Here is a 13,236-nt window from a genome sequence, read left to right as displayed (position 1 = left end):
AGAGCCTGATGTGGGGCTCGATCTCAGGACCCTGAGACCATGACCTGAGCCGAAGGCACCCCCACTGAGCCACCCAGGCACCCCATGCGTCATCCAATTTTTCCCAAAACTGCTCTTTCCCCAAAGCACAGTGGGAATTTCTTCTTCTCCTTCTTTTCCTGACTCAGTTTACCTATCAGGAAGCAGACTCTTGGAAGCAGTAGGTGATTGGAGATAGGAAAAAGAAGAAGGCTTGAAGTCCATGACTTTTTGTGCCTCAGAGTGACAACAGAATGTTGTCTATACAAGTCAAACCCATGCTTAGGAGTGTTGCAGCCACAAAAGAAGTCTCTAGTCTCTTGGTCTTTGGGCCTAAGGCCTCTGTGTAGGGTGCTTCTTTGATTAACAGTATTTCCACAGTGGCTGAATCAGGGGAATCAAGTGCCTTTCTCAGAGACAAGCCCCTTTCACAATGCTAAATTGTGAACAGTCCCTGAAGGGCCAATCATTGTATTTCGGTTCAGTAGGATTTTATTTTTCCCTGGTTGGCAGAAGATAGTCATTATCAGCAGACATTTGAGAGGTCTAAAAAAAACCCACAGTTTTGTTTAAAGAGCTGCAGGTCATCCTTTTGACTTCTGGCGTGAGTGAAATCTGCTTGTTTGGAGGGGACGTCTGGAGCTGAGGCCTGCTGAAGGACGGGAGTGAGGAAAGCCTCGCGGATGACGCAGCGGAGAGCCTCGTGCCCTAAATGCCACCCACAGCCCGCTGCACTGTTCATGCTTGTTGCCCTTTGTTCAGAACGGTCCCCCCTGTGGTGAGAACAATACTGCCACAGTCAGGGCTGTGACCTTTCCAGTCATTACCTCCTTGGAGATGCTGGATCATCCCAGTGAAAACATCATTTGCATTGTACCCAAGCTATACAAAAGACTCAGTGGCTCACTTTCCTCAGGATCACATTCTCTCTCTCCTTTTTTTAAGATTTTATTTATTTATTCATTTGACAGACAGAGATCACAAGTAGGCAGAGAGGCAGGCAGAGGGTAAGGGAGAAACAGGCTCCCTGCTGAGCAGAAAGCCCTATGTGGGGGCCCAATCCCAGGACCCTGAGGTCATGACCTGAGGCGAAGGCAGAGGCTTACCCCACTGAGCCATGGCAGCTCAGCTTCAAGCTTGTGGGCCACCACTGGAAGCAAAGAAAAACACTGAGGGAAAAGCCAACCCTGGGAGGATCCTAAAAACCCCTGCCCGAAGTGAAGTTTGAAATGATCTCTGTCCCCATCACCTCTGTCTCCTGAACTCCCTTCATTTCAGGAGGGCAAGACTCAGACACAACTTCATCTCTCAAAACAGTCCTTTCATTTCCAGTTTTAGCAAACTCTATCTAAAGTATATCTTCTCTATGCAAAACAATGGAATTGGATATTTTTGGAAGGTATTTCCAGGTTTTACTCTAACAAGGGTGGATTTTTTGTATGCAGTTTCAGAACTTTCTTAGAAGTGATCCTTGGGGGCACCTGGGTGGCTCAGTCGGCTACGCAGCTGCCTTCAGCTCGGGTCACGATCCCAGGGTCCTGGGACTGAGTCCTGCATTGGACTCCTTGCTCAGCGGGGAGCCTGCTTCTCCCTCTGCCTCTGTTTGCCACTCTCCCTGCTTGTTCTCTCTCTCTCTCTCTCTGACAAATAAATAAATACAATCTTATTTTTAAAATGTTAAAAAAAAAAAAAAAGATGTGGGTTATTGTTTATACCTTTGTTATCCCACCTCTTATGTCACTTTCAGACTAAGAAACTCCTGATACTTACTGTGTACCTCAGTTACTTGATCTGGATGAAGATACCGACCTTTTTTTGTTCTGTTTTTCTTTACATCCCTTGCACTCCAAATCTAAGCTCAAAATCTAAAAGTCAGGAGCAATTACAATCTAGTCTCCTTGAACGTGGGTCCACGTCTCACTCATCTTAGTACCATCTAAGCAGAGGACTTTGAACTTGTTTTCTAGGCATTTATGACACTGGGCTCGATGCATAGACCTGGCTGACGCCTATACCAGCTGGAGAGTTTCTCTTTCTGATGGGACAGCCTTTTGATGAGTGTGGACTAGTGTTTTCCATCCATTCCCAGTCCTATAAATTGTCAGTAGAACACGAGAAAACATTCTTTTCCATGAGAAAAGAACTCAGCGAGCAAATAAGCTTATAAAATACTGCATAGTATTCCCCTTTCTGGAAGATCCACAGTGTGTACTGGCAAGTTTAAGGCTCTTTGATATTTTATGGTAAATAAGTATGTTTAACTTTGACCCAGAATTGCCCATATGGTAAACAGAGGCTCATTTTCATATGTGTTATTCTTACAAAGCTCATTATTATGGGATTGTGGCTCTAATGCTGGCTTAATTGTGTTTGGAAAGGATAGAGATACTAGATCAGAGGGAAGTTTCAAAGTAGATTATTAGGGGCCTAGAGAGAACAGGACATATAGAAGCAACTTCTATATGCATTCGAGGGTTCCTTCCTCAGGCCGAGAGCACTGCTTCCTGACAGTCTGCAAGGCTGGATTCTGGCGTGTGCCCCCTGCCTATTCCTTTCCTCATCGCTTCCTGTCACTCACTGTCAAAGGAGGGCAGAGCATTTGAGTCGATGTCCTGTGAAAGTGTGAGGAATAGGTGAGGTTCTTGTAGGATTGGTCAGCCAGGTGTCTGGAATACTTATGAAACCCAAGGGTTGATCCAGGATGGTACATATGGCCTGGACAAGAAACTGACAATGGTGGTAAATTCCATGAATTATTCAAATAAACTTCTTCTTTTGGGGGACTAGCTAGCCTTGATTATTTTCTCTGATGTACCAAGACTTGAAATATACTGCAAAAGTCACTTCTGTAAGAGGACCATCTATTTATAGGGAAAGATGATCCACATATAGGACCTCATAGGTAATATAGGAGTAATAATGACCACCATGGGTTACTTACAGTGTGCCAGACTGTGTGCTAACTGTGGCACATAGAGGAATCCATTGACTCCTTACAAAAACACTGTGAAAAAGATATTCTTACTTTCAATGTTCATTTGAGGAAACTGAAGCTCAGAGATGTGGAGTAACTTACACAGAGTCACAGAGCTTAAAATTGACAGCAGTAGGGTAAGAACCCGGGCTGGACTGACTCCAGAGCCAGTGTTTTTCTGAGCCCGCTACTCCTTCCCACATGCCATTGGCTTTCTGCATAATGGTGTGTCTTGCTCAAATTCCACTCCGTTGCCTCTTAGCAAAAAGAAGTAGGAACAGAGCATGTTGGAAGAGTAAGATTTGAGTTTTGCGTGGACACCTGTGAACAGGAAGCCTGTTCACTTTTGTGATCACTTTTGTTGTCATAGCAGCACAGAAGCTTTGACCTAGTGGTTCCTCCCCCATTGAGTGTTACTGTTCTTTGAGGCAATAAGATGGGCCTTCTTTTTTTTTTTTTTTTTTTAATAAAGATTTTATTTATTTATGACAGACAGCACAAGCAGGGGAAGCAGGGGAGGGAGAGGGAGAAGCAGTCTCCCCGCTGAGCAGGGAGCCCAACATGGGACTCGAGCCCAGGACCCTGGGATCATGACCTGAGCTGAAGGCAGCTGCTTAGCCGACTGAGCCACCCAGACACTCATGATGGGCCTTATTCTAAATTACAGTTATGAACTCCAGGGCTGTGGATTCTTATAGACTTGGGAGATATTAAAGTCTTTGGATTACTGGAAATGAATACTTATGGTAGTAGCTCTCACTGACTCTAGTGCCTCACAGGAAAAAAAGAAACTGTCTCCTAAGATACACTATCACTTTCCCCAGTGGGCACGGTCCACATGTTTTCTGTGTAGTTCTGTGTAGTGATCAGACGTCTTATTTATTACCTGAAAAGACAGATTTTAAGTCGTCAAGGATACATGCCTCAGTGGGTGAGGATGAAGGCTCACGGAATGAGAAATGTGCAGTTAGCCCATGGTGTGTGCCCTAGGACAAGAACACCTCATGCCACGGAAATGGCCACCCCTTCTGCACTCCGCACCCTGACTGTGAGAGATAATCCCCACAGGGGTGCCTCCTACATGTGTGATTTTAAATGGATTTCTTTGTCAGATTTCAAAATCGAAATGAAAATAAATACTTGGGGATATGGATACAGTCATACCTCTCTTTACATATTTGGCATCAATAGAATATGGATAAATTACATGCATTTTTAAGAACAGGGATCATTTTGGGGGCACCTGGGTGGCTCTCTCTGTTAAGCATCTGACTCTTGATTCCAGCTCCGATCATGATCTCAGGGTCACGAGATTGAGACCCAGTGTGGGCTTTATGCTGAGTGTGGAACCTACTTGAGATTCTCTCTCTCCATCTGCTCCTTCCTTCCCCAGTCCCACTCAAGCACACACACGTACACACTTTTGTGAATCGCCAGGTTTACACACTTCACAGCATTCACCATAGCACATACCCTCCCCAATGTCCATAACCCCACCCCCCTCTCCCAACCCCCTCCCCCAAGCAACCTTCAGTTTGTTTTGTGAGATTAAGAGTCACTTATGGTTTGTCTCCCTCCTAATCCCATCTTGTTTCATTTATTCTCCTACCCCCTTAACACCCCATATTGCATTGCCACTTCCTCATATCAGGGAGATCATATGATAGTTGTCTTTCTCCGATTGACTTATTTCGCTAAACATGATACCCTCTAGTTCCATCCACGTCATTGCAAATGGCAAGATTTCATTTCTTTTGATGGCTGCATAGTATTCCATTGTATATAAACACCACATCTTATTTATCCATTCATCTTTTGATGGATATCTAGGTTCTTTCCATAGTTTGGCTATTGTAGACGTTGCTGCTATAAACATTTGGGTGCACGTGCCCCTTTGGATCTACATTTGTATGTTTAGGGTAAATACCCAGTAGTGCAATTGCTGGGTCATAGGGTAGTTCTATTTTCAACATTTTGAGGAACCTCCATGCTGTTTTCCAGAGTGGGTGCACCAGCTTGCATTCCCACCAACAGTGTAGGAGGGTTCCCCTTTCTTTGCATCCTCACCAGCATCTGTCATTTCCTGACTTGTTAATTTTAGCCATTCTGACTGGTGTGAGGTGATATCTCATTGTGGTTTTTTTTTTTTTTTTTTTTAAAGATTTTATTTATTTATTTGACAGAGAGAAATCACAAGTAGGCAGAGAGAGAGAGAGGAGGAAGCAGGCTCCCTGCTGAGCAGAGAGCCCGATGCGGGCCTCGATCCCAGGACCCTGAGATCATGACCTGAGCCGAAGGCAGCGGCTTAACCCACTGAGCCACCCAGGCGCCCTCTCATTGTGGTTTTGATTTGTATTTCCCTGATGCCGAGTGATGTGGAGCACTTTTTCATGTATCTGTTGGCCATCTGTATGTCTTCTTTGCAGAAATGTCTGTTCATGTCTTCTGCCCATTTCTTGATTGGATTATTTATTCTTTGGGTGTTGAGTTTGATAAGCTCTTTATAGATTTTGGATACTAGCATTTTATCTGATATGTTGTTTGCAAATATCTTCTCCCATTCTGTCAGTTGTCTTTTGGTTTTGTTAACTATTTCCTTTGCTGTGCAAAAGCTTTTGATCTTGATAAAATTCTGGGGATTTAATTCTTTCACGGTTATGCATGCCCCCTAATTTTGAGAATTAAGATTCTCAAAATTCTCACAAATACATATATTTGACTCCTTAGACATGGAAAAGCATGAAGCTGGAAGCAGGCCTGATGGCCCTCATTGGACATGACATTTTTTGCACTTTCAGGAATGTTAGGGAGTAAATTGTGAAGTAGACATGTTATTTCTCAGCTACCAGATGGACTCACTACAGGGCTCCGTCACTATGGGTCTGGACTTTAGAGTTGCTCTATTTGATGATCTCCATCCCCCAATTAAATAGAGAATGCCAACAAACTCATAAGCAAAACTGAGTTTGCCATAAATAAAATACTGTTTCTTTTTTTTTTTTTAAGATTTTATTTATTTATTTTACAGAGAGAGATCACAAGTAGGCAGAGAGGCAGGCAGAGAGAGAGAGAGGAGGAAGCAGGCTCCTGCTGAGCAGAGAGCCCGATGCAGGACTCGATCCCAGGACCCTGAGATCATGACCTGAGCCGAAGGCAGCGGCTTAACCCACTGAGCCACCCAGGCGCCCCAATACTGTTTCTTTTAAAAAAAAAAAAAAAAAGATTCTGCTTGATTATACCAAAAAAATTGTTAATTTATTATTTTGTTTACTTAATTAATAAAAAGAAATCAATGACAAATCTCCTTGGCACCCAGTCTTGGGGGTAGGGGTGGTAGAAAAAACAAAAATATCTTAAAGCTCTATTTTCCCCTTTCATCCCTTGTCTGAGGGTATTTCTGAGTCCTGAGGGACACTGCTTGTTTAGATGTAGAAAGTCTCTGGGTGGCTGACCCAGTTACCCCCTTGGTCGCCAGTGTTGGGACTGCCCTCTCCCTAAGAGCTAAGCCGTCCCCATCTGGCATCAGTCAGGGTGATTAGCATGAGGGACACCTGGATGGCTCAGTGGGTTGGAGCCTCTGCCTTCGGCTCAGGTCATGATCCCAGGGTCCTGGGATCAAACCCTGAGTCAGGCTCTCTGCTCAGCGGTGAGCCTGCTTCCCCCTCTCTCTGTGCCTGCCTCTCTGCCTACTTGTGATCTCTGTCTGTCAAGTAAATAAATAAATCTTTAAAAAAAAAAAAAAAAAAAAAAGATCTCAGGGTCCTGGAATCAAGCCCCAAAGCATCGGGCTCTCTGCTCAGCAGGGAGTCTGCTTCCCCGTCTCTCTCTGCCTGCCTCTCTGCCTACTTGTGATATCTCTCTCTCTTTCTCTCTCTGTCAAATAAATAAATAAATAAATAAATAAAAATCTTTAAAAGGAAAAAAAAAAGTGATTAGCGTGAGACAGGGTGACTAGGGAATAAAGCTGCCACCCCAACCAGGCCTCTGCTCTCTGTGATCCATGGTATCTGTACCCCACCCACGTGGTGTGACCTTTCTCTCGGTCTCTCTGTGAAATCAGAGAAGTCTCCCAAAATGCAGAGATTAAAGACCAGTTCCTGGGGCCTCATTTTAGCCTTTACCAGCCCAGTCCCCAACATAAAATTAGTTCCTTACGCCAGAGGACAGCATCGTCGAGGTTTGGAAACAAAGGGGGTAGTGTCACAGAGGCACTGAGGTCCGGTTATTTTTTTTTCCCCCAAAATCATTTTACCTATGTTTTCATGGCACGTGTTGCATGGCAGTGGTTATAAAATAAAATAAGTAAAAGTGAAACTAGATTTTTGGAAAATTGAGAAAATTGTGCATATATTACACTGGAGGGGTGGGGGGAAGCAAACAGTGCCTGTGGCCTCCTCAATGTAGATTTTAGCCAGAACACTTATAATTGCAAGGAACAGGAGCCCATTCAGGCTGGCTCAAGGGACGCTGGCAGGAGGTCAGTGTCAAGGTACAGTGTGGCTCTTGGGCGTTAGGCTGTGGTGGTTCTGAGGGCAGGGGTCTCGAGGAGGCATCCGGCTGCCTCTGCTACATGCTCCTCCCGTCCAGAGGCTTCTTTGCTGACCATCCTAAGTGCCATGCCCTCACAGCCTTAGCTGACCCAGAGAGGCCCCGAGCCCTGAGGTTGCTGCCAGCCCCTTCTGGGTCCTTGCCCACCTTTTGGTTCCGTCAGTGTGGCCTGAATGAGGAAGGGAAACGGTGGAAACACGGCCACTGCCCTCCGGGATGCGGGTGGACGACTTCCCCGAGAGGAACTGCGGGCAAGCTGGCGACATGCCCCTGGCGCCTCAGTATTTTATCCCCCTTCCTTCCTTTTCTGTCCCCAGAAAGAGCTGTCTGAAGAAGTTGGCTGGAATGGCAGCCGTGCTGAGATTTCTGTTCAAGTCCACAACGCCATGTGCACAGTGAGGATTGCCGCTGTCACCAGCGGGGGCGTCGGGCCTTTCAGTGACCCAGTGAAAATATTCATCCCTGCACACGGTGAGAGCCAGGTTCCTTGCCGGCTGATAGCCTCTGTCAGCCCTGGCGATGCACAGATGGCGAGAGTGACCTGTGGGATGGGCCTCTGGTTTAAGGATGAAACACAAAGATGGAAGGAAATGTTGTCAATGATAAAAATCATTTTATCGTATAAAGATAGGCTAACACACTTCACAGAGTGCTGCTACCTGTGAGTCCTCCCTCTACCATTACTGCTGATGGTAGTATGAAGTCACGAAGGAGACGAGTCCTTTTGGAATACCAAATTTGACTTGCCCTGTTGAGTTTAGTTTCAGTGATGTCGTTGGACAGGCAGTGTGGCCAGTCCTTAGCTCTCTATAATGGGTACTGTTTGTTTATGGGCTAGTGTCCATTTTCTGCGTTATTTAAGCAGTCGGGTTATTACTCATCCAAGCCTTGCTGACGTGATCGGTACAGAACACAAAGCGTTGCCTTCGGAAGCTGTCCTTACACAGCATGGGGCTCACCAAGCTGAATGCTCAGCCTGTGTGCCATCTTTTGCATGTTGTTGGAGTAACCTTGGGAAGCTGCCCCTGTGAGGCCCCGTGTGGCCCCAGACGTTTCCATTAGACCAGGGGAGCCCCCTTTGTTCTGACTCTCACTACTCTGGGTCACTTGATATTAAACTGCTATCGTAAGCTCATGATATTAAACTGCTATCGTGCTCACTCATGCGCGGGCATCTCTTTCAATATGATTTTTGCATTTACAAATTGGGTCTTTGTACCCGCAGCAGACAGAACTTGGGCGTGGACGACTGAATTCTTGAATGTGTGTTGTGTTGACCCTCAAACATGCTGAAAGGGAGCCATATTACAGTTTCTGCAGCCCATGGGCTCTATATCCAGGGAACATTACTAACTGGTGATGACAAGCAAAGTGTGTTTCCCTGGTAGAAATTAAGAGACATGAGATTCTGATTCTAAGGGCATAGGTTAAAAAAAAATCAGAGTTTAAGAGGACAGAGCTCTCATCTTCATACATGGGAAACACTCCAACGTCTTATAAAGCTGTGCCCTTCCGACAGTCCTTGCTTTGCACAGTTCCAACATGCATGCATTTCAGCTACCACAGTTGGGTTAAATCACACTGGTTCCCCAATGACATGGTCTGAACTTGAGTTACCATCATGTAGTCTCTGTAATTGCATGAAGCCTGCACTTTGCCACCAGCTGTCCCGTCCACAAACCCCTACGTAAGTAACAGATGCACATCATGATTGTGACCAGTCTTGTCACTTGTCTCAAAGTTTCTCAGTGGTTGCAGACTGTACTCCCATGATTCAAATCACACGCATCTAGGAAGACACTTGACACTTGATAAAAATAAGTCCTTGAAAGAGGGTGTTGGTGAACAAAGATAAAGGGCGGCAAAGAAAGAAAGGGTATCGGGCGAAGTGAACTTGGAATTGAATGCGGAGCGTGGAAGACACAGCTGGCTGTGGGAATGCAGACACGGCTGCCATGTGACTGACTAGCTCTGTGTACAGGGAATACAGCGAAGGTGACTTTATCACATGAGCCGAGTGGCCGCCCCCAAAAGAGGAAGATGGCCCCAAGGAAGTTATGCAAGCCACAGTCTTCACATAAAGGAACGCTCAGAGATAGTTCACAGCTTTGAAAGCATTGAGGGTAAAATGGGGGGAATGAATCCAAACCCAGAAGGGAGTATGAAAATTCTTCAGGGCGCAGAAAATATACTCTTGCCATATCTTAGTTATGGGACCAGAAGAAGAGAGATACTATTCAAACTACTCATGATAAGCTTTTCTACAAAGAAATGTAGTTTGAATTCTCAACATTTCTGGTGTTTTAAATTAAAGTAGACCAGATAAATAAGGGTTTTACCATTGTTTCCAATTCCTTATACATTCAAAACTGACATGGAGAGAGTCCCCCTTTAATTATTAAGATCACGGTGCGTGGTCTCCTCTCTCACCATCAGAGTGAGGACTGCCCACGTATGCCGACCACGGAATATGCAAGGACTAAGTTCTAGAGGTTTTGACTATCTTCTTTCCCTTTTACGAGCCGGTGTTTCTTACATATTTTGGATCCCAATGGGATGTTTTCAATGGATCCTATTGATTTTTTACTAGGTTGGATAGATTCTGCTCCCTCATCAACCCCAGCACCTGGCAACACAGATCCTGTGCTCATCATCCTCGGTTGCTTTTGCGGATTTGTTTTTATCGGGTCAGTTTTATATATTTCTCTGATCATCAGAAAAAGAATCCAGGAGACAAAGTTTGGGTAAGTCTCCCCAGTTTAAAATGTTTTGCTCCATGGTATCATATGCTTGTTCTGCCAACGGATAATGCTTCTCCCGCTGGCTCAGCTCCTCACCCCTGTACTCAGCTGGGGGTCCTGTCTTATGTACATCCTGGGGGCAGGCAGCTTCCATGCTTAGGCTGGAGGCAGCCAGCAATGGAAGCCAGACTTGAAAGAGGCTCATTTACGGAGAAGAGCATCACTAGGCCTTTAGTACTCAAACTTGATTGCTGTAAAATGAGGATTTTTGTTAGAAGTCTTAAAAATAATCCTAGTTATTTTTTAAAAAACAAATGAAATGTGTGTATAGACAAAAACATCAGATGGAAATTCACCAGAGCATTAGCTATTCTGGATGGTGTAAGTGTAGATGATTCTGTGTTTTCCTTTTTTGCTGTATTTTATGCATTTTCTGTAATGATCAGTGATTTTTTCTAAGAGAGAAGAATTTGACATTTTCACATTCAAGTGTAAAAGAGGCTCTTATTCTAATTTTCTATATATCTGACTTTTAGAACAGTAGTTAAGTATCAACAGAGATGGGCAGGCATGTTAAGGCAACCTATGAGAAGAAGGCTAGGTGTGCAGATTTGTTTCTGACTGTTTTCTACTCCAGTCCCTCTGTAATGAGTTTGGATTTCCATGAAATCCCGTTTATCACTCATAGAGCAGAGGAAGTATTCTGTAAGAGGCAGGTTGTTGACAGCCTGGAATGGGACAGAGGGAGGGAGGGTGAGTGACTGTTTTGAAGGGAGCTGAGCAACCTTTGTTCATTGCTGCATCGTAACAGTCCTTCTAGAACATTCCACTCCAAAACTTTCCATTGGCATAGAGAGGGGGCTTGAGACTAGAGACTCAACTGCCCTTTATTTGTATCCATCCTAGTCAGGATACTATCCTTCAGTACTTATTAATTCTGTCCCTATAATTATTATATCTTAGTATGTAAATTCTAAGAATTACTATTTTAAAAAAATTTTTTTAATTTTATTTGCGAGAGAAAGAGAGCACAAGCCAGGTGGGAGGGGCATAGGAAGAGAGAGAAGCAGACTCCCCACTGAGCAGGGCTTGATCCCAGGACCCTGAGGCCATGAGTTGAGCCCAAAGGTAGACAGTTAACTGACTAAGCCACCCAGGCCCCACTAATAATGACTATTGTATTTTTTTAAAAGATTTTATTTATTTATTTAACAGAGAGAGATCACAAGTAGGCAGAGAGGCAGGCAGAGAGAGAGGGAAGCAGGCTTCCTGCTGAGCAGAGAGCCCGATGTGGGACTCGATCCCAGGACCCTGAGAGCATGACCTGAGCCAAAGGCGGAGGCTTAACCCACTGAGCCACCCAGGTAGCCCAAGAATGACTATTTTAAAGAAATGAAAAACTCTGATCTAAATCCTGAACATGTAGTTGACTGATGTGCATCCCAGAGTCTAGGTGTTATTTGTGAGCTCATTGTGAAACAGATGCAGAGAACCTCTGCAGAAGTTTTAAGAGTAGCTCAGTAATATGTGAAGGCCTTGTAGGTGAGAACCTGGGCTTTTCAAGAATGAACAAAAACAGGCACTGCTCCTGCCCTCATGGGTGCTCACAGCTGATGGAGAATCAAGCAGTAATCACACAAGTAAATATAAAATGACAACTGTGTTAAATCATATAAAGGGATATGTAAGAGTGTATAATGGGAGAATTTGACTGCATTAAGAAAGTCAGAAAAGACCTCCCTGCAGAGGTGATCCCTGAACTAAAATATGAAGAAAGAACAGGAGTTATTAGGTGAAAGACAAAGGGAAGGGTTGTTACAACCAGAAACAGCAGCACATGCAAAAGCCCTATGGTGACAAGGAGCCTGGCATAGAAAGAGGAAGGCACTGCCCTAGAAGACAAGATGCTTGTGTTCTAACATTAATTCTGTCACTTAAATGAGACATGGTTATTTTTCTTTCTTTCCTTACTATATTCTTTGGAAATAAGTCAACATGCATAGCTCACGCTTACCAGGATGAGGAGTTACACTTCCTCCACCTCTAAAGGGCAGAGTAGGGGCGCCTGGGTGGCTCAGTGGGTTGAGCCGCTGCCTTCGGCTCAGGTCATGATCTCAGGGTCCTGGGATCGAGTCCCGCATCGGGCTCTCTGCTCAGCAGGAAGCCTGTTTCCTCCTCTCTCTCTCTCTGCCTGCCTCTCTGTCTACTTGTGATTTCTGTCAAATTAATAAATAAAATCTTTAAAAAAATTAAAAAAATAAAAAAATAAAGGGCAGAGTATCTCCGTAAAATATTTGGAATTCTTCTGCAGAGGTTTGTCTCTACACCTCATTTATGTATTCAGTCACAAACATACCAGCATGGACTTGGGGTGTTCATTTTATACTTTGAATTATAATCCAATACTACTTTATGTTGTTGCTCACACAGTTACAGCTTGGGCCATTGGGAGCTCCTCAATTGTTCTGTGTTGTTGATGGTACTTGGACAGAGTTGTTTTGATTTTGCTAAACAGACCTGAAATAGAGCTATGGGAAGAAACCTCTTTCTTCCAGTGGGAAATGTCTTTGTCATAGAGGCATTTTGAACAGGCAGTGGCTTGATGACATCCTTGTCAAACGAGCCCCTGTCCCGGGAGCCCATTTCTTACAGTATGGGATGTCTTCATTTCTGTTCACCCAGGAACGCCTTTGCAGAGGAAGATTCAGAATTAGTCGTCAGTTATATAGCAAAGAAATCCTTCTGTCGGCGAGCCATCGAACTCACCTGTAAGTTAACATCCATTTCCCTTTTCTGGCAAAAGTTAAAGTAGTTGAGAGCAAAGAAAGAACAATGAATACATCAGTAGATCTCTAACAAAGGAGTCGAAGAATGGATATTTTTAACATGCAAAAAGTCTTCAGAAACCAGAAACCGGCAGTAGCTAGTCAGACGTCATCGCCATGTGCGCCACTG

At 44.4% G+C, this 13,236-nt stretch overlaps 1 protein-coding gene across 1 annotated transcript in view; it reads left to right on the top strand.

Annotated features, from left to right (window-relative positions):
- Window positions 1–13,236, top strand: part of MERTK (MER proto-oncogene, tyrosine kinase) — a 113,198-nt gene that overhangs the window by 75,284 nt on the left and 24,678 nt on the right. The window contains exons 9-11 of the mRNA XM_013045004.2: window positions 7,858–8,011; window positions 10,131–10,284; window positions 12,964–13,049. Of these exons, the coding sequence (XP_012900458.2) occupies window positions 7,858–8,011; window positions 10,131–10,284; window positions 12,964–13,049 (394 nt within the window). The remainder of the gene's footprint in view (window positions 1–7,857; window positions 8,012–10,130; window positions 10,285–12,963; window positions 13,050–13,236) is intronic.

The sequence above is a fragment of the Mustela putorius genome, unplaced genomic scaffold (genome assembly GCF_011764305.1).
Source record: "Mustela putorius furo isolate JIRA1106 unplaced genomic scaffold, ASM1176430v1.1 tig00000281_pilon_pilon_pilon, whole genome shotgun sequence".
Classification (NCBI taxonomy): Eukaryota; Metazoa; Chordata; class Mammalia; order Carnivora; family Mustelidae; genus Mustela; species Mustela putorius.
Note: the sequence above shows the minus strand (reverse complement) of the source record. Positions and strands in the feature narration are given on the sequence as shown.